This window comes from Cervus canadensis, chromosome 2 (genome assembly GCF_019320065.1).
Source record: "Cervus canadensis isolate Bull #8, Minnesota chromosome 2, ASM1932006v1, whole genome shotgun sequence".
NCBI lineage: Eukaryota > Metazoa > Chordata > Mammalia > Artiodactyla > Cervidae > Cervus > Cervus canadensis.
The window spans coordinates 49,259,240-49,280,700 of record NC_057387.1 but is presented as its reverse complement, the minus strand read 5'-3'; the positions used below and the strand labels follow the sequence as shown (position 1 = coordinate 49,280,700).

General features: G+C 39.7%; 1 protein-coding gene across 2 annotated transcripts in view; it reads right to left on the bottom strand.

Annotated features, from left to right (window-relative positions):
• Positions 1-21,461, bottom strand: part of TGFBR3 (transforming growth factor beta receptor 3) — a 192,427-nt gene that overhangs the window by 68,313 nt on the left and 102,653 nt on the right. For both annotated transcript variants that reach the window (XM_043460676.1, XM_043460675.1), the window contains exon 4: positions 6,290-6,427. In XM_043460676.1, the coding sequence (XP_043316611.1) occupies positions 6,290-6,427 (138 nt within the window). The remainder of the gene's footprint in view (positions 1-6,289; positions 6,428-21,461) is intronic.

The window sequence follows — 21,461 nt, the reverse complement described above, 5'->3', positions numbered from 1 at the left end:
TCATAATATTCCTCCTTTCAAACTGTACAAGTCAGTGATTTAAGTATATTCACAACTGTGGTAATAATCACCATTATCTAATTTCAGAACATTTTTCACCCCGAAGAAACTCCATACCATTAGTAGCCATTTCCCATCCTCTTCTCCCACTAGCCTCTGGCAACTACTGATTGTCTTTCCCTCTCTATGGATTTGCCTGTTTTGGACATTTCATATAAATGGAATCATGCATTGTAGATTTTTGTGTCTGACTTCTTTTATTTATGTTTTCAAGGTTCATCCATATTGTCATATGTATCAGTATTTCATTCCTTTGGTCAAATAATATCTCAGGGTATAGGTATACCACTTTTTAACCCATCACCAGCTGATGGACATTTGGGTTGTTTTCACATTTTTATTATTATGACTTATGCTGCTATGAACAATTGTGGACAAGTTTTTCCATGCACATACATTTTGCCCAACTGTCTTCCAAAGCACTATTTTACTGTCCCACCAACAATGTTTGAGAATTCCAGTTCCCCTAAATCCTCAACACCACTTGTTACTATCTCCCATTTTTATTAAAGCCATTCTAGTGTGAAGTGGATTCTCCCTGTGGTTTTAAATTTGCATTTTACTAATGACTAATGATATTGAACATCTTTTCACATGTTTATTGGCCATTTGTGTTTTTTCTTTGGAGAAATGCCTATTCAAATTGTAGCATGTTTTTAAAGATAATCTGGTATTGTAGCTCTGCTCAATCATTTTTAGCAAACTAAGGTTAAAAGTTCAGACATTTATTGCACTATTTTGTCTTTGATGCAGAAATAATTGCATAAATAAATATAAGCTTAGATGATCCTTCTAAGAGAGTTTCTACTTGTAGTTTCAATGTGACAGATCGAGAGGGTAGGATTATTTTTATTTCTGGTTGCACTGAAGGATAACTCTAACCAACCCAATTTTCTCTGGGATATCCCTACACCTTGCAAAAGAAAACCTATAAGGCTGTGACAACTCGATCATGTGTGTGTGTGTGTGGGACATACTCAAAGATCTACTACTTGACACTCAGCCTGAAATAATCCCTCTCATCTACTCCCATTTCCGAGGTAACCAGAACAACCAGATAAAAGAACTGCACTTGCAGAGGAAACTCAATCCCACTTTCTCCCTACCTGACACACTCCCTCTTGTCTGCACAGTGGAATCAAGAGAAGGACTGAAAAGATTTGATAGTAGAAAACAGATAACAGATACCTTCTTAAGATGGCATTAAAATATAATGTTTTCAGTCACCCTCGTAGGTGGCTGAGACAGTCTGTGTAACATAAGATCCTGCTAACTAATTATGAAAGGTTTCCTTTTGTAAATTGGGCAGTTATAATAATGCAAACTTGACAACTTAAAAGGTCACCCTGATCATAGATGAGTAAATATCATTACTTGAACTTCTCTCACAACCCTGGGCTTCCCCCATAGCTCAGCTGGAAAAGAATCTGCCTGCAATGCAGGAGACCCCAGTTGAATTCCTGTGTCAGGAAGATCCCCTGGAGAAGGGATAAGCTACCCACTCCAGTATTCTTGGACTTCCCTGGTGGCTCAGATAGAAAGAATCCACGTGCAATGTGGGAGACCTGGGTTTGATTCCTGGGTTGGGAAGATACCCTGGAGGAGGGCATGGCAACCCACTCCAGTATTCTTGCCTGGAGAATCCTCATGAACAGAGGAGCCTGGCGAGCTATAGTCCATGGGGTCGCAGACAGTCAGACACGACTGAGCAGCTAAGCACAGCACAATCCTACTTAAAAATAATAACTGTTGGGAATTCTCTAGCATTCCAGTGATTAGGACTCCGTGCTTTCACTGCTGAGGGTGCCACCATCCCTGATCAGGGAACTAAGATCTTGCAAGTCACATAATGCAAACAAAACACACACACACACACAAAACTTTTAAAGTATTATAACTCTAAAGTAAAGACAGCTTTAGGACAATAATACAAATCCATCAGCAAAGGACATGCACATCTTAGACTGAGAATCATGGGACCAAGCCTCTGTCCTCAGCTCCCTTGAGCTCTCCAGGTAACCTGGGAAAAGACACTGAAGGAGATGGCTAAGCCTCATTTTCCAAAGATTCCAGGGACCTTCTGAAGTGTTTGGATGAAACACTTTATGTAAAATAATTTAGTTATCTTCTCCCTTACCTATAACTACAATGAATGAATAAAGGAAACACACCTGCGGTTATCTATCCAGATCCCTCTGCCCCAGTGGCTGTCAAGTCATTCATTTCAAGTTACAGAGAACAAGGGAAGAGCTCGCCTTGCCTCCTTCCCTTCAGCACCATCTCTGTAAGGGAGAGTTGTCCAGCCTGTGAGAGAGCTTGTACCCCTCGTTGTCTAATGATCTAAGAACCGGAATGAACAACAGATGCCCCACCATCTCTTCCAGGTCATGAGGAAATGCACAGATAGAGAAAACCATTTTCCCCAAAGAAAGCCTGCTGGACAGCAAGGCAGAGTTCAGGTGCCCCAGAATTTGAATCCTTGACTTTTCCCAATGTTGCCTCCCATGTGTTGGTAATTTGAGTTTCATCACTTGATCTACAATCTCCTTATATGGGATAAACTCCAGATAGGGCTGATGTTCAATTGTTTACTAAAATCATCTCCTGCGGTTCACTGTTAGTGTGTCAGGAGCTGATGGCGAAGAACATGTTAAACAAAATTAAAGCAAATAAATAATAACTAGGAGTAAGATACTTTCCCTTAAAAGTCACAGAGAGGCAGTTTGAAGAAAGAATCCAAAAAGCGATGGGTGCAACTACAATATATGTGACCCCCACTTTTCATCTGGACCTACAGCCCAAAGAAACGGGAACTCCTTTCAGTCTGGGGCTGACCAAGTTAGTTGTTGTCATTGTTCAGCCACTCAGCCGTTTCTACTCTTTGCGACCCCAAGGACTGCAGCACGCCAGGCATCCCTGGCCAAGCTAGACATTTTATAATTAGAAATGTAAATTCAACATCCTTCCCAAGTGGTCTTTACTAATGACTAATAATAAATAGCAACAAAAATGGTAGTAATGTTTATGAAATTATCCATGCCATGTCCCACACTAAACATTTTACATTTAACCAAATTAATTAAATTTTGCATTTAATCAAGAGAACCACCTCATGATGTAGTGACTATTATCACTCCCATATTACAACTGAAGAAAGTCAAGCTTAGAGAAATTAAATACTTTTCCCTTGTTACTGCTTGTATTCAAACCAGTGTAAGCAAAAGTCTTTGCTCATAACCTGCCCAATGTAGTAGCTCCTGAAATTGAGCTCCTGAAATGGTTAGGGTGCTTAAGGAATTGTATTTCTGACTTTACTTCATTTAAATAGATATACACAACTAGAACCTACAGAATTGGACAGCACAACTCTGCACAATAAAGGCAAAATGAGTATAGGATTTTATAGTAATGACCGTTAATATTACTATCAGAAATGCCTTTAACTATAGGAGACTGACAGTGCTTTTGAGTATGAAGGGAGCCAATTTAGTATAAGTGCTTGTAGAGTTAAGTCCTTTCTGGATTTGAATCTCAACTCTGCCAGTAACTAGCCAAGTGATTTGGGACACTACTTAACCTCTCTAAATCTTAGTTCCTCATCTGGAAATGCATCTGGAAATATCCCCAACATCATGGGGTTATTGTGAGAATTAAATAAGAGAAAACATTAAAGCATTTATGCAATATCTGGAACATACTAAGTGCTAAATAAACGTGCTGGTAACAATAAGGTGTGTGTGCATGTGTGTGTGCTCATTTGTGTCTGACTCTTTGCGACACCATGGACTTCTCTGTCTAAGGAATTCAGGCAAGAATACTGGAGGGGGTTGCCATTTCCTCCTCCAGGGGATCTTTCCAACCCAGGGATTGAACCTACGTCTCTTGTGTCTCTTGCACTGGCAGGCAGATTCTTTACCACTGAGCCACCTGGGAAGCCCAATAACAACTAATTCTGACTTCTGGCCTTTTAAATTTAGAAGTAATTAGAGTTTAAATTCTCAGAAAAGGCTATAATTTTACTTACTAGTAACTCCTATCTTGTAAATGTACTTTGGGGTTTAAAATGTTTTATTTTGAAAATAATTCACACTTACAAAGTTGCAAATACAGTACAAAGAACTCATGTATACTCTTTAACTAGATTTGTCAGTTTTCAATATCTTGCCATATTTGCTTTATATTCTATCTATATATTAATTTTTCTCTGAACTATTTGGCCTTTTGACTCTTAATGTTTAAGTGTATTATGTTTACTAAGAAGGATATTCTCTTGAATAAGAAAAGTACTACTATTAAATTCATGAAATATAACATTGATACTTTAATTTATAGGCTCAATTTCAATTCCTCCTATTGTCACCATAATGTTCCTCACAGTGACAGTGCCACTCCCTACCCAGGGACCACAGATGTCTTTAGCCTCCTTCAATCTGGAATGGCTCTTCAACCTTTCTTCGAAGACTAACATTTTTGCAGAGTACAGGCCAGTTATTCTATAGAATGTCACCCAATTTAGTTTTATTCAGTATTTGCTCATGAGTCTAGTCAAGGCTATGGTTTTTCCAGTGGTCATGTATGGATGTGAGAGTTGGACTGTGAAGAAAGCTGAGCGCCGAATTGATGCTTTTGAACTGTGGTGTTGGAGAAGACTCTTGAGAGTCCCTTGGACTGCAAGAAGATCCAACCAGTCCATTCTGAAGGAGATTAGTCCTGGGTGTTCACTGGAAGGACTGATGCTGAAGCTGAAACTCCAGTACTTTGGCCACCTCATGCGAAGAGTTGACTCATTGGAAAAGACCCTGATGCTTGGAGGGATTGGGGGCAGGAGGAGAAGGGGACGACAGAGGATGAGATGGCTGGATGGTGTCACCGACTCGATGGACATGAGTTTGAGTAAACTCTGGGAGTTGGTGATGGACAGGGAGGCCTGGCATGCTGCGATTCATGGGGTCGCAAAGAGTCGGACACGACTGAGCAACTGAACTGAACTGAGACTCAGGTTATATGGATTTTGGCTAGAATAATAACTAATTTAAGACTATGTAAATATACTGTTCCTCAAATACCCTCCACCACCACTAGATTCAGCATCTACTGATGACTCTTGCCAAATCAACTTTTACTACAACAGTTACAAATTGATGATTTTCTAATTCCATCATTCCTTCTATAGCTATTCATTGGTATTCTTCTATAAAAAGCTTTCCCTTCCTCCCTTTTTACTCATTTAATTATCTACTTTTTAATTGTATTGTCTATGGAGTCTTATTTTATTCAGTGGGTACCTCTGAGTTTTTAAAAGTACACTTCAAATACAAGTGATAAGAAACTACAGATCTGAATTAAGAATCATTAATTAGGCAAAATGTATTCATTGTGCAAGATGAACACAATTAACTGTGGACTCTTCTCGTTTTGATCGCTCGTAGGCAAGAAGAGGTTTGGGAGTCCGAGGCTCCACAGTTGAGGACATTAGCATGTATCCCCAGCGATAGACAATGTGAGTTATCACCGTGCAGTGTTGCTCATCATCAGACATGATATCATAGCCCAAAAATTCTATCCAAACAACCCGTCAATTTCTCCACAACTAGCGAGCTTGGATGTTTCTGGCAAACTCAAAAGGACATGATTTACAAATAGTAGGTAATATTTGGATCCTTCCACAAGAGCTGGGTTCCAGCTATTTTATAAAATACAAATGTTTTCATTTTGGAGCTCACTGTGTCACTTTCTCAACAAACAGATCCTACAAGCACTTATACTAAACTGGCTCCCTTCATACTCAAAAGCACTATCAGTTTCCTGTAGTTAGGCCCATGTTATATATGAATAAATGGGTCTGTATGTATTTATTTTGCGGTCAGAGACCACACATCTAATGGCTACTTACAATATTTACAATCTCCTGGTACTATGGGGAGGAAGAAGGGGGTGACTGAGACCAAAGCTCAGGCCACACAGAGTATGACTATAGATCCTGCTCAAACATACAAGCAAGACCAGACTCTTCATGCATAGAAGAGGACATGTGAGTGTTATTTGTTTTCTGTGAATGCTTATCAATGCCACCCAAATACCACTAAGAGCAAAATCCAACTTTAATACACTGTGGACTCTGCTATTATTAACATTTCAGTGAAATAAGCCTTTTTAAAAGCCTTGAAAAATTTAGGGTCATTATATCCTTATGCTCAAGGATCACGTTGGGATGGTTTGAAGCACTTACCAAGAAAAGTCTGGAGACCCCAACTGCCAGTCTCTCTGTCTTCAGATGCCAAACCAGGGGCTGTGGGGAATTGAGCAGGAACACGACAGGCTTGTGGTGAATGTGGACTGAGGAGATGGGATTCAGGTGCAGAGTGACCTGGGAAGAAACAGAAAGAGAAGTCTTAGCACTAGCTTTCCATTAAAACCACTCAGCACAGCACATGGCATACTGTTTCACAGCTCACCATGAACAGAAACAGGCTATAAGCTAGTTCAGATTCTATAGATAAGATATTAGGTTGAACTAGATGATTCTGCCAATATTTGACCTTTTTCAACTACAAAAAACAGCTATATCATGTGGTTCAATCCATACTAATCTCAACCAAAACATGAATCACCTCCCAGTAAAAGCAGAATACAAGTAAACACAACACTTTTTTTTTTTTTCAGAGTTGGCAAAGGCAAATTAAAAGTTACCTTCCCTCAGGGCTGCCTTATCCTTCAAATCAAATGACTGAATTTAAAAGTGGAGAATAGAATCACCTGGGGGCAGGTCATTCCTCTGAATCGTCAAAGAAATGACTTTGTTCTCTTCCAGGTAAGCTCCAATCTCTCTCTATAAAGTCAAGCGAGTTCTGCCAAAGAAAAGCGCCGAAAGCTAGAGGAGAGGGGCTGCCAAACGGAGCTGCCAGTGCTTTCATCATCCCAGCTATTAGCCTGAAGGGGTTTTCCAAAGAAATGAGGCACAGAGAACACACAGAATTAAAATGGACTGTATACAGTTCCAATCCCCAAAAAGAAAAAACAGAGAAGAAAACCATGAGCCTGGATAGGAAACCTGTGGCCAGTTCTGATAGCAGATCAAGGACTACCGTAGGGTTACACTGTCATTATTAGCATCACCCAAAAGCACCTGTGAGGAGATCTGGACACAGAGGGTTCAACAACACCCTCCCAGAGCACATCAGCCAAGGTCAGTCAACACGAACATGGAAAAGCAAAAGGATGGATAAATAAATACTGAACAGACACTTTCATATAAGTATGTCTCCACTGGCTTTCTGTCCAGAGGGGCAAGGCAAGACCCAAGAATTACTTGTATTTAAACAAACTGAGGTGGTGCTAGCGGTAAAGAACCCGCCTGCCAATGCACGAGATGTAAGAGATGCATCCCTGGGTCAGGAAGATCCCCTAGAGGAGGGCAAGGCAACTGACTCCAGTATTCTTGCCTGGAGAATCCCATGGACAGAGAAGCCTGGTGGGCTACAGTTCATAGGATCTCAAAGAGTCAGACACAGCTAAAACGATTTAGCATGAGTGCGTGCATGTGTGTTAGGTCACTTTAGCTGTGTCTGTTGGTAACCCCTTGGACTGTAGCCCACCAGGCTCCTCTGTCCATGGGGTTCTCCAGGCAAGGATACTGGAGTGAGTACACACACACACACAAACAAGTTAAACTCACCAAAAAGCACCCTAAACTGATTAGGCAAAAAACAAAAATGAACTTTAACTTGAAAGAGAGACTGAGAGATACACTGGAAATAATTTTACATCTCAGCCACAATCCTCATGAGGATTAAATGGGCTAGATCTATGATCTGAATCTGTACCGTCATTAGGCATAGAGCTCTCAAAGCTGGATTACTTCACTCGATGTCGTCCCAGTGGCTACTGGACCACTGTGATCTCACCGTATCTCTGCCTCTCATTGCAGAACCGCCTAGGACAGCAGCGTCACTTATTATAGTGTATCCTCAGGTCACTGATAGCAGACACTAAACTATCAACCTCCATACCTTAGCACAGGGTAGGCACTCGGTAAATGCCAACTGGATGTTAACTTCTCTACTTTTCAAGGCCACAAAAGTATCTTATTCTATGAATAATTTGCATTATGGTATATATTGCCATCTGGTTCATTTACTACTGAGAATATGTGTCTTGATTTTCAAAACAGACTGCAAATACCCAGTAGGCAAAGATATGTCTTACATTTAATACTGTGCTTAATACAGAGTACATAATTTTTAATGACTAACTTATCACAATAAATTCATCAATTTATGTTACCTAAAAAGTTTTTTTTTTAATCTGAATAGACTCAAAGGTATTTAGCCAACTAATTTACAGAAAAGTGAAAAAACACAGGAGCAAGACTCCATCATGAGCTATTTCAGCAACACTGCTAGGATTGGTTTAGTATTGGCATAAGCACAGTATTAAAAGCAGAGTACTAATGAACAGTGATGTCAGGTACAGCTACGGCAAAATAACATGTTTTCTGATTGTACAGAATCAACTTCACAGAATTTTGGAGATGTGTCCACGTCTAGAAACAGTCAGACTGATCACCCCCCATAAACAGGAGAGGCGGCAGAAACAGAGCAGGGGCAAAGATTCATATTGCTACACTAACTGAAGAGAGAGGCCCCCACGACAGAAAGCACACACTATGGAGAGTGGGGAAAGGAGAGATGAAACCATTACTTGCCTAAGAGTACCTGACAATCGCAAAGAAACACTCTGTCACTACTAATGTGTGAAAGTTTCCAGATTTATTCATTACAAAACTGTTTGTTGAGCACAAAGAATAGTTGCAGTCCTCAGGCAGACAATTCTTCTTGGAGCTCACAGATAAAACAGTAATAAATATATATCTCCAATGAACAAGAATTTAGGGGGAAAAAAAAAAAAACCTTAGGAAATGAAAAGAAAAATATGTACGAGACAGATACTGGTGATCAAGTCCAAAATTTTCCAGATGGTCCAAAGTGTCGAGGCCTGGCTCACACCATCAAGGAGAGATTTCTAGGAGCCATGGCTCTCTGAGCTTTCCTGGAATCGGCTCCCTCTTCAATATGTGGCAGTGTCTGGCCAAGATGAATCTCCGACTCTGGCACATGGGGCCCAGGCAAAGCCCCAAAAACCATTTGGCAAAGAAGAATTGACACTACAATTGGGAAATTAAAAGAAAAATACTCAATACTTTTTAAAAAGATCAGTTGGCAGCAACAGAGAGCCCCCCCACCCAAGCACCTGCTCACCTAACCCCTCAGCAACCTTCCTCCACTTGAATAAATCATACTGAAGGGAAGATAGAGGACAACCAAAAACAACCAACAAAGAATGAAGGTAAAAAAGCTCCCAGAAATGTGGGGAGAACATACCGAGAATAGCTAGCTCTTAAAGAATTCCTGGCTAAGGTGCCTAATTTCTCTCAGGCTGAAAAAAAGGGGAAAGAAGGAGAAGAAGAAAAAGAATGAGAAAAAGAAAATCCTCTTTAGAATCAACTATAGATCAGGATAGACTATAGTTCCAAAGATAAGAACATTGTGCTAAAGCTTTTTTCCCCCCTGGGTAAACTGTCCAGGGATTACAGTGGGAAGATCAGAGATGAGACAGGCTGCAGCAAAGAAACAGCCCATGGAGAAGTGATACAAAGAGTATATCCAATAATTTCCAACTTGGACATCCAAACAAAAGTTTAGAGAGTTGACTCTCAACCCTACATCAAATTCACACATAAAAATAAGGGTCATCTCTTAGTCCACAGGTTTCACATGTGTGCGTGTGTGTGTGTAAGGAATAACAAACTGAACCCAGAGGCCATGTGGTGGTGAAGGCAAATGGAGGTAAGCTTACAGGGGTTGCATCTCAAATGAGGCAACAGTGACAAACCTCTGTATTAGTGGCCTCTTTCTTAACCTCTGGGAGTTATAGAGCACTTGAGAGCTTAATGCAAGTTATGAAACCCCCACCCTCCACCACACACACGCACCAAAATACCCCACAGATACACAAAACTTTCTGACCGTGTCAGGGAAATACATCCATTGCAGGACCCATGAACTCCAAGTTAAGTAACCATTAACCCATGTCAAAGAATATACTATAGAAGAGCACGAAAATTCTAATCACAGAAACAGAAACAAAATCATTCCCTCTAATTAAACTAGAAATCACACCTCTACTTTTAAAATATTATCCCCTCAGGGAAAGAACATAATAGATGACAACTCAGAACTAAAAGAGGCTTCCCAGGTGGTGCTAGCGGTAAAGAACTCGCCTGCCAATGCAGGAGACATAAGAGACACGGGTTCAATCCCTGGGTCAGGAAGATCCCCTGGAGAAGGTCATGGCAACCCACTCCAGTATTCTTGCCTGGAGAATCCCATGGACAGAGGAGCCTGGAGGGCTATAGTCCAGAGGGTCACACAGAGTCAGACACGACTGAAGCGACTTAGTACACATGCAGAACTAAAAAATTTTCACATGTACCTTCTGGAATTTCAGTGACTTCTTAAAACCATACTTGATCACACAGCAGTCCAAAAAGCCCTGTCCAAGAGTTTCAGCACTAATGTCGTTTGTCTCAAACAGTGCTGAATATTCAGTCTCATGAATATTGTCATGAGACAATATAATGTCTCATGTCATGAGAAAATACAAGTAAATCTTATCTGTCACATCTCAGATGTAGACGCTGTTCCTCATACACTGCTGAAAATACAGGAAAACCATTTGGTCTAATCTGCTCCATGACATCTGTTGATATTAGGTCTTATGAGGCTATCTGTGCACTTCAACAAACTATTAGATGTAATTAATGTAGTTCTATTTTACAAAGAAATTCAAAGTAAATCTTCTTTGAGTACTCTTCTGGGGAATCTGAACACAGTTTTGACCAAAGTCAAGGCCAACTCTCAGGAGCATAAAGCCTCCCTGTCTCCCATTTAGGAAGCGTGTCCTTGCCACGTTATCACCAGAAAACAACAGGAAGCGTTTTCTTTGGACCTTGTCTGGGTGAAGACTCAGTTCTCTACAGATTATCTGTGAAAAGCAAAAACTATACATTGCAGCAAACCCTGCAAATCACTTTATCTAAATGAATTATGTACTTTCTTACAGAAAAGAACACCACTCTCTTGATGGAAAGATGCCATATGAAAACTGTTTTGAATTTTCCAGGATTCATGGCAGAGATGCAAGATTATTTCTACCACAGTGATTTCAAAAATTTCTTATTAGTTAGATCCCCTCCTCTTGGGGTTTGTTAAAACAAACAAAAGCAAAGCAAGTGAAAAAACTGATACAAAAGTCTAACAGTTGTCTAATTTTGCTAACGTGTCAGTGAAGTTCCATTTCAACATTTCTGATTCTTGTAAGAGCCCCAATGGACCCATGAAACAGTGAAGTCATCCAAAACATTACCAAAGGGACTTCTGTTCTCTAAAATCAGACCAAATATTGGTCTGAAATGAATGATCTAACAATCAGTTTACACGAAGACAGATAAGAGAAGCACTCCAGCACTGTGTCTATAAACAAGACCCATAAACTCCCACCCTGGTGTGTGTATAGCCCTATCTATGCCCTCTTCAGAAGTAAGCAGACAACCACTTAGCAACGGTGTTGGCAGTAACTGAAAACATCCTAAATCTGATGCCCATAGCACTCATAATTTACACAGCCGGACAGTGAGACATGAACCTACTTCAGGACACCAGGGTAACCACAGCTGAACTCAAATTTCCCTTACATTTGGGCAATGGGACTTTTAGGAACTCAAATCTGACCCAGATGCACTTGAAATATGCAACCAGTTGCTGGAAGTGGGGAGCAGTAGTTAGTCACTCTGCCGTGTTTTAAAGGCTGTTCCAATCTGAGGAGCCCCTACAGCTGACATCTTATTTACCATTGCTTGTCTTTTGCCATCTGGGAATTGGTATAAAAAGATTCCCTTAAAATATTCTTGGAGGGGTAGATCCGGAACTTTAAAAAATTCTCCTTATGATTTTATTTTTACATTTCTCTGAATTTCTAGAACATCAATCAGTTAAATGTTAAATTCAAGGAATTTTGACTCCTACCGTTTCCACCCTACCTAAGAAGTCAATTGACCATTCACCTTAGCCTCACTGGCATTAAGGTTTTGAGTTCTTTTGACTTCACCTCTATGACAAATGATATCATGCTCCTTCTCAATGGTTTTGTCTTGAGACACTTAACATGATGAGAGGGACACAGCCAGTCAATTCTGAAACTAAGTCCTCCTCCCCTCAACAAGGACAGGACTCAGGATTCCCCAGGAGCCTGTGAAAATAATCTAATAAAACCACAAAATAGGGAAGAAAGGCCCGCAAATGAAAGTCTGAAATATAATGCAGAAATAAGCCTGCTTCTCTGTCTATATTTTGAATGCCCTGGAAAAATACTCGGAACTAAATTTGCACTGGGGGTTGAGAGACAAGAGCTCGTATAAACGGAGGAATATTTCTGAAGCTACAGGTCATGACCCTCTAAAGGAGTCTTAGTTGGGAGAGTTGCAAGGGGATTCCAGGGACCCAGGCCCTGCCTCCCAGAGTAGCCCACTGCTTAGTCACTATAGGAAAAAGAGGCTGAGAAAGGGGAGGTTCCAGATGTCGGTGTGTCCTGAGGTATGGATGGGGCTGACAGCAAGTCTGGGAACACGGATAGTCCACTTTCCCATTGTCCTTGAGCACTAAGCATCTGCCATCTGAAAATGGAACTGTCTCTGTCACTAACACACCACAGTCTTTCAGGATTCTCTCCTGCAGCACCCTCCAGCCAGCCCCTGGACCAACAAGTGCACCCAGCTCAAAATGCAGCCTCCAGTGAAATCCTCCCTGCCCCACAGACAGAGCCGGGGGGCCATGCCCACAGACCACGCTCCAGTTTCTACTCTGCAAGGCACTGACTCCCCGCCTTACACTGTGAAACCCTCAGGGTGCTCTTCAAGGGCAGAAACTAAGTCACACTCATTTCTGCATCGTTGGCGCTAGCATAGGACTAGATATCTAGTAAGCAGGCAACATGGTTTCTGAAAGATGAGTAAAAGGAAGCACCAATAACAGCTATTCATGAAATGTGACGCAAGTAATGGTTACAGAGTCAGATAGTCGCATTTTCCCGGCCAGAAAGTGATGGGGGTGGGGAGGGGCGATGCATCGATAAGGAGAACATTAATTTCACTACCAAGTTCTATTTGAACTTTAAAACACAGTCAAGAAAAGCAAACAGATTCCAACTCATGCTCCCAAAACAAATGGCAGGGGCTGCCTGGAACGTGTGCTGGACAGAATTTCGAGGCCATGCCTAGGCTTTGTGAGAATAAACACCCTGATTATCCTCCTCTGTTGTGTGTATAGGACAGGGCAGATCACCACTTGAGCCACAGAGGGGACTCACACTAGGCAAACAGTGAATGCCTGCCAAGAAAACAGAATGATTTTACTTATTATTTTTTACAGTTATGCGAATACAAATACATGAAACATGAAGAAAACCCTGGAGCATGTTTTCCTTCTCAGGGATAGATAACAAAGACAAAAATCTGACCAAAAGTTCTACTATCTTTTAGAGGCATAGAATTTTAAGTGATTTTTGATTCAGGCAAGTGAAGTGTATTAGAACAGTTAGAAATTAAACTTCTAGAAAAACTGAAGGAACTCAATACTGACAAAGTGATTAACATGAAAAAAATGTTTGCTTTTATTTTTTCATATTCCTGGTCATACTTAATAAACAGATTGATTCCAAACACTTCATTATTGTACCTAACACTAATATACAACCAAAGCTTCCTGTAATATGTACTGTGTTCATTTATTTCCTTTCAATGTCTGCTTTTTACAATGGGCTTAAAATTGTTTTTGCTACCTGTTTAGTAAGCCACTCCTTTGACATGTATATGTCTATAATAACAGGATGTCAGGATAGCTTACTTGTGATAAACAGACCTTAAGTAAGTTTATCATAAACTTACTATGATAAACAGACCTGTACAATAGAGAATCATGGGGTGACCAGTAGAAGCCAACTTAAAAGGTAGGCACACCAAGAACCCAATGTCGACATGATGTGAGTACTGGATCAATCATTTCCATCTGCAAACTGCAGTTATGAACCTCAATAAAGATTGCTGTTTACACACCCTCTTAAAGTTAGCAAATGTACCACTCAGTGTGCAAGTAGTGATTAAATTTAATTTGATGCTCTAAATGTTAAAGGATGGCATTTGGATTCCCCTGGACTAGTACATTAACCTGAAGCTACTAAGGAATTCTGAATGGGCATACAGTGTTTCCTTTCTAACACAAAAGAGAAATCTAGAGAGGAGTAATTACTAAGATACAGATGTTCAAAATCGCTATACTTGGTTGCCGTGTTAATAGGAATAGTAGTGAGAGGCTCTGGTATCATCTCTCAAAGACAATAAGCAGATTCATCGGTTCATCTACTGGGTTAAGATTTGCTACTCTTATCAAGAGTTACTTTGCATAACTATAGAGTTATTCCCATTTTAAAAATGAAGAAAGAAACTTGTGCTTAGAGAAAATTTTGGCTAGATAATTTCTAGCCAAAGACATACGGCTAGAAAGTGGCAGTGCTAAGAATAGAATGAACTTGTTTTATTCTTAAAAATATTCATAGTCTATTCATAAGAACAGAATGGAATGTCTGTCTCTTTCCTTCTCCCTACCTTCCCATCTCATTATTTTTTTTCACAATAGTAAAAGATGTTTATCAGTCTTCATAATCAATAGCCAGACAAAAATAGAAGGTAATTATAGTTGCAAGCCATAATGGAACCATGATTAACCTAAGAATATAAAATAATTATATACAACTTGGAGGGTTAAGTAATGTGGTAGGTGGAAGTGCATACATGAACATGTTTCTCATCCACCCAGCCAATCTATGTCTTTTGATTCCCACTTCATTCTTAATCTTGGGTGTTGGCCATAGGGCAGAGGGGGTGATGGGGAATTGCTCTAAAGAAGTAAAAGGCAGGAATTATTTTGCTTCTGGAAAAGAGAGAAAGATAGAGAAGAAAGGAAGAGGATTAAGTTGTGAGCAAGACAACAGAAGGCCAGTACAAGCTGAGAGGTCAGTGAAATCCAGAGAGATGGGTCAACAAGTATTTTTATGAATACCATCTCCTTCTATCTCCTCTACAAAAGCTTTAATAATGCTCACCATTCTCATGAACGAATGCACTATGGCAGTCAAGATGGTGTTGGTTGCCTTTCAAATCCAAGTGAATCAAGTGTATCTCAGACATGCCATGAGTAAAGTTGTATACCCAGGAAGTGGAGAGGGCCACGAGAATGCTAAGGCTCTGGAAATCTGCAGAAATATACCCTCCCCTGGGTTTCTACAATCAGAATTAGCAGACAGAGGTATGAGCCAATCATTCCTTGAGCTCCAGGGCCTCCCAGTTGATATATGGATTAGACCAAAGCATTCTCTAAGGAAACTAAATTCTGGTCACAGTAGGAAAATCTTGGGAATTTTGTAAAATCTGGTTTCCTTTGAAAGCTCTAACAAAAGAACTCCTGAAAGTCATAGTACCAGCCCCCTAAGGGATTCTGGTTTCATCCAGCCAGGTTATAATTTTAAATGGAAATGTTTTAGAGGAACTTTAGCTTCAACATTACATGACCCATCCTTGAGAAAGGGGGAACAAATAACTCAGACGTCAAAGGTGAGAAACATGTTATCTATGCCTTGGGAGTATTTTTCCTGAAAAAGCATTATTTTTTGATCATATGTTCTACTGTCTCTTAGAGGCACAGAATTTTAAATGCTTTTAATTCAGGCAATGAACTATGTCAAAACAGGCTAATGTACAATAGAGCAAATGCAGTTTAAAGTGTTTAAACTAGAGTTCAGTACTGTTTCCCTTCTCAGAGTTAAGTTTTCCCTAAGCCTTGCAATGAGTTTTCAGGGTAAGATCTATGATCACAGAAAGCAGAGGGAAGGTTGCCAAAATATGCATACAGAATTTGGCATGCTGTAGTTGATAAGTGCCTAAGATGGGATCACATCTTCCTAAAGCCAATATTAAAGGGGTTGAATTTCCTATTTTCTTCAGGCACCATTAAAAGTAGTTTTTTACATTTGCTCTAACTGGAAAGGGACAAGCTACAGTAAAGAGCTGTACCTGGTATCAAATTCATTATAGTTATGCTATACTCTTAGATATCATTTCAGCACTTATTAATAACCTGAAGGAAAAAGGAAAATAAAAAGTAAAAGAAAGAAGCAGAAGACTAAGTTGTAAGAAACCTGAACAACATTCCTTATTTAGATCAAGAATGATCCTCTTGACATTTATTTACAGGTAAATCAGAATTGAGTGTCACAGCAGGGACGAGGAATAAATTTTACCTCAAAATGAAACAAGTGCAAATTCTAACACAAACCATTTGACTTTCAAATCATAACTTAAACACATTCATTTCCCAATAATGAAGATTCAATAATAATGTCAATATCATACATACAGTCAACCAACTGAAACCCTGATAAGTCACTCACTGGGAATCAGTGAGTTACAGAGCAACAGAGAAAAGGACATTCTTTTCCAAGTGAATAATTAAAATTGTTTCCCATATTTGACATTAGGAAATATGAGGTTTTACCTTAATATCTAGAAATATTGTCTTAACTATTTATGCATAGTCTCATTTTTATACATAAAATGACTTTTTAAAAAGCTTATAATCTCTGAATTTTACTGAGTATTTTAAAAACATAGGAGGCACAGCTAGAGCACTGACAGTATTACAAAGACCTAGTTTCCCATGCAAATAAAGAAGGTAAAAGCAATTCTTCCATAATATATCTATGAAGAAAGTTTTAATCCTGACCAAAGTCTGGAAGGTTCTAAAAAAAATATCAGAATCAGACAGCTTAAGCTCTGGGTCATAATTCAGTGACGATCAAAATGCACCTATTAAGTCAACAGCCACTAGTCTTCTACTTCTCATTTTCAGCAAAACTACTATAGTCTACCATTCTGTCTTTGACTCATCCTTTGAAAATACCACCACTAAGCAGTAAATAGAGCCAAAATGGGAAAAGGATGGGGTGCTTGCATTACAAAATATTCAGGCTTAGATTATAAATTTAAATATTCCAAAATAACCAGGATCTTGAAGAAATAATTAAGATTCTCTACCATTCATGATATTTGACCAGAAATAAGAAATCTGACTCAGTGACAAATCTCTCCATAAAAACATGATATGAAATAAACAAAATATGGTATATCCATACAACAAAATCTTATTCACCAATAAAAAGAATAAAGTTCTGACATACACTACAACACAAATGAACCCTGAAAACATGCAAAGTGAAAAAAGTCAGCACAAAAGGCCATATGTTGTATGATTCCATTTATTTGAAATGTTCAGAGCAGGTGAATCCATAGAGATAGGAAGTCATTGCCAGGGCTGGGACTGACTGCTAAGTGGCACAGAGCTTCTTTTTGGAGTGATGAAAATGCTCTGGAACAAAATAGTGGTGATATTTGCACTACATCATGAATGTACAAATGTCACCCAACTGTGTACTTTAAAGTGGTTAAAATGGTAAATATTATATTATGTGGCTCTTTTTTACCACACAATTAAAAAAAAAAATGTGATTTGAGCTTTCATGCAGGATAAACCTGACCAATTCTTGAGTTTCAAATCTCTTCTAGAAAGAGCTTTACATGATAGTACAAGGAACTCAATGTATCCTAGTAGGCTGAATGCTCGCACCAACCCTCCTGCCTCCAGACCTAAGGCAGCCAAGGCTCAGGAACACACAAAGCGGGCTTCAGATGGTACCTGTGCTTCCTCTGCATGCTTTTCATTTATTCAAGCAGCATTAATTCAGTACCTATGATGAGCCAGGCACCACACCCATTCCTGAACACAAAAATGGAATAAGACGCAGCCTATCTTTCCCCAAGGTGGTCACCACAGTCCAGAGAAAGACAGCTACATGAAGAGGTGATGATCAGTCAGTCCAGTTCAGTTACTTAGTCGCATCTGACTGACTCTTTGCGACCCCATGGCCTGCAGCGTGCCAGGCTTCCCTGTCCATCACCAACTCCTGGAGGTGATAATAATATTCAATATAAAACCAACCAAGACTGTGATATGTCCAGGGTGTGTGGGGAGAGAAGATGTCAAGGGTTGGGGGAGGCGATGGCAGCTTGGCTAGGCAGGGTTCCGAAGCAGGACAGATCAGACCTAAAGGTGTCTGAAAGAAACTGGCAAAATCTGTCAATGTGATACATTTTCTTGTTTCTTCCACTCCTTCCCAATTTTCTGAACAACTTGTATTGGCTGGGTGAGTGTTTGTCAGAGATATTTTAGAAACAAAACTAACACCCAAGGATAAGCTGGACTGAATGACCACTAAGACCCCCTTCTGATCCTAGAATCTAGGACTTCTGTAACTTCATTACTGAACACTTTTCTTAAGACTTTCAGAATCACTTCACTCATTTATTTCATTTACTCTCTAAAGAAGTCTGCTAGATATTTTTTTAAAGTCTATATATTTAGCAAGCAATACAGTAAAATACTTGAGAATACTTCTCAACAGTAATTATTTCAAAAGAAAATGATACTAGGATAAAGCAGATCTAATAGGGAAGTGATGACAATTCATTAGTATCTCATAAAGAGCTCAGAATACTATCCTGGTAGGTTCAGGTCCCATCTGTCCATGTCTTAGTATATTTGAGTCTGTGGGAGCTTGCTGTCTCTTGCTTATAAGCCCAGGTTCTGAAATTAGAACTAGCTTTGAACAAGCCATTATTCTTCCTGAGATATACTAAATTAAATCTCCTCTTACCTCAAAAGAAATCAGAGTAGTCACACAGGAGAGTTGAGAAGGTTAAATAATTTATATTATGACAAATATAATTCTCTGTAAACTCCAACATGTGAGGGAAATTTTATTATTCTCTGGAAGAAAGATGATGAAAAGTTAAAATTTTCAGACCTATTTTTGTGGGATAAAATTCTAAAATAACTTTGTTTTTAAAACAAGGAAACCTACTAAAATCAAAGTCACCATCAGATTCCACATCCTTAAGCAAACAAACTTTTCAAACCAGAGTTTAACAAGTAGCTAAACTCTATGATTTTTGTTTCTTTTTTCTATTAATTATCCACGTACCATGAAAGTTTCCCAGTCAGCACTGAGACATAAAGCATGATGTACAGTGTGAATATAGTCCCTTACAGAACAGTGAACAACCAGACGTTTCATGGGAAGGAGGGGGTCTGACATTAGCCTCAAGCTAAACTTAAGAATGCCTTAGCATCTAACAGACTGTTTTGATGAATACTTTATGACTTAAAATGAAACCCATTAAGTGAAATATGACTAATCAGAATCACTTAATGATTGAGAGCATGGACACTTGCAGCTAACTCCTTGCGTTCAATTCCAGCTCCACTAACTCCTTAGCCATGTGACCGGGCAAACTGCTTGACCTCTCGGTGCTGCTATTTCTTCATCTAAAAAACAGAATAGTGACTACTTTTTATGAGGAATAAATAAATTAATACTTGTAAGCACTAGAAACACGCTTGTCCCATAGTTTAAAATTACATATTAGTTACAGACAGGCCCTCAATATATCTCGGGAACTTTGCACAGTCATTACCTGAGGCATCATAGGAACTTATTCCACATAGAGATGGATCTCCCAGGCCTTCTCCACATTTTCCTTCTTGTAAAGTGCTCTCCATCACTACCCTGCAACTCATGCCTACCAGCACTGTTCACAAATAAGACATATTGATCTACTATGGTTTGGAAATTCTCAAGGACAAACTATATGCAAACTCATCAGATTAGACCTGTCAATTATGTTCAGAAAGAGGTTGTTGTTTAGTCACTAAGTCATATCTGACCCTTTTGAGACCCCTATGGACTGTAGCCCACCAGGCTCCTCTGTATATGGGATTTCCGAGGCAAAGAATACTATAGTCGGTTGCCATTTCCCTCTCCAGGGTATTTTCCCAACCCAGGAATCAAACCTGTGTCTCCTGCATGGGCAGAAGGATTCTTTACCACTCAGCCACCAAGGAAGCCCTTAGAAAGAGGCAGAGGTATGTATTAACACACTGAATTTAACTACAGCTTCATATTTTCACCTGGGATCAATTTTGTTCACCTCACAGAAAAAATACCACACTCCTGAAGAAAGCTTCATGTCATCGGTGCCCCAAGAAGGAAGAAGGCAGCTCTTCCCATGGGTGCTCCTGACCTCTGTCCAGTTAACCCTTCTTACAGTATCTAGCACCTGCTGCCTTGTATTAAGTTAATATACAAATTATCTGAGAGGAGGGAATGGGACTTTTTTCTTATCACCCTGGAGCCTAGTGAAGTACCCTGCACTTGGAAAGCACTACATAATACTTAACGATGAATGAATGGACAAGCGAATGAATCAATAAACATATTCTAGAGCATAATTTAATTTCTTCCAAGATCTACATTTTCTTCCAAGCAAGTTGGCTAGTGTCTCCTGTAATCCAATTCTTCAGGTCATTCTGCCTTCCTTCCTAAATTACAGGCAGTTTGACCTAGTGGTTAAGAACAGTGACTCAGAACCAGTTGGACTCTGGGCTTTCCACTTACCAGCCTTAGGGCCTTGAGCCTGTTAAGACTCCATGGGCTTCAGTTTCACCAACTATATAACATGGGTATTACAATACATATGCTTACTCCATCAGATGTCAAAGGATTAAACATGTCTTGTGTATGAAGCACTTAGAACAGTGACTGGCACATAGTAAGTGCTGTTTAGGTATTCACTATCATTACTTCCACCCTCTAAGGTCATAGTTTATTAATAATTTTTCTCCATTCCCTTGGTTCCTATGGAAGGAAGGTTTTGTCTTTATTGTCCTCCACTGAAGTTTAAAGTCAAAACAGTTTTTTTTCACAGTTCCCTAAACATCAAACTGCTGGCCTCCCTAGACTCAGCCCGCCTCTCTTCCTAAACCAGCTTCTCCTGTCTGGGCACACACAAGCCCCATTAAGCTTCTCCACTGCCACCACCTTCACTTCACCTGGCAACTCCACAGACTTCAGTCATTCTCCCAAAGCTCTTGCTCATATCATTATCATGACCAACAGCATCTCCATGGCTCACTAAACTCTGGGCTTCAGCCAGACTTGGAGATACTTCAAAGTCCCCATATGATTGGGAGAAGGATAGGGAAGCTGTTTGTTTTGAAATACAACATGTCCAGAATGAGACGCCTTGTTTCCATGTATTTGTTTACCCTGACACAAATCAACCACTCTCAGGCTTGCTACAAGCTTGATGAAGACCTCCACCAGATACAACACCAAAAAGG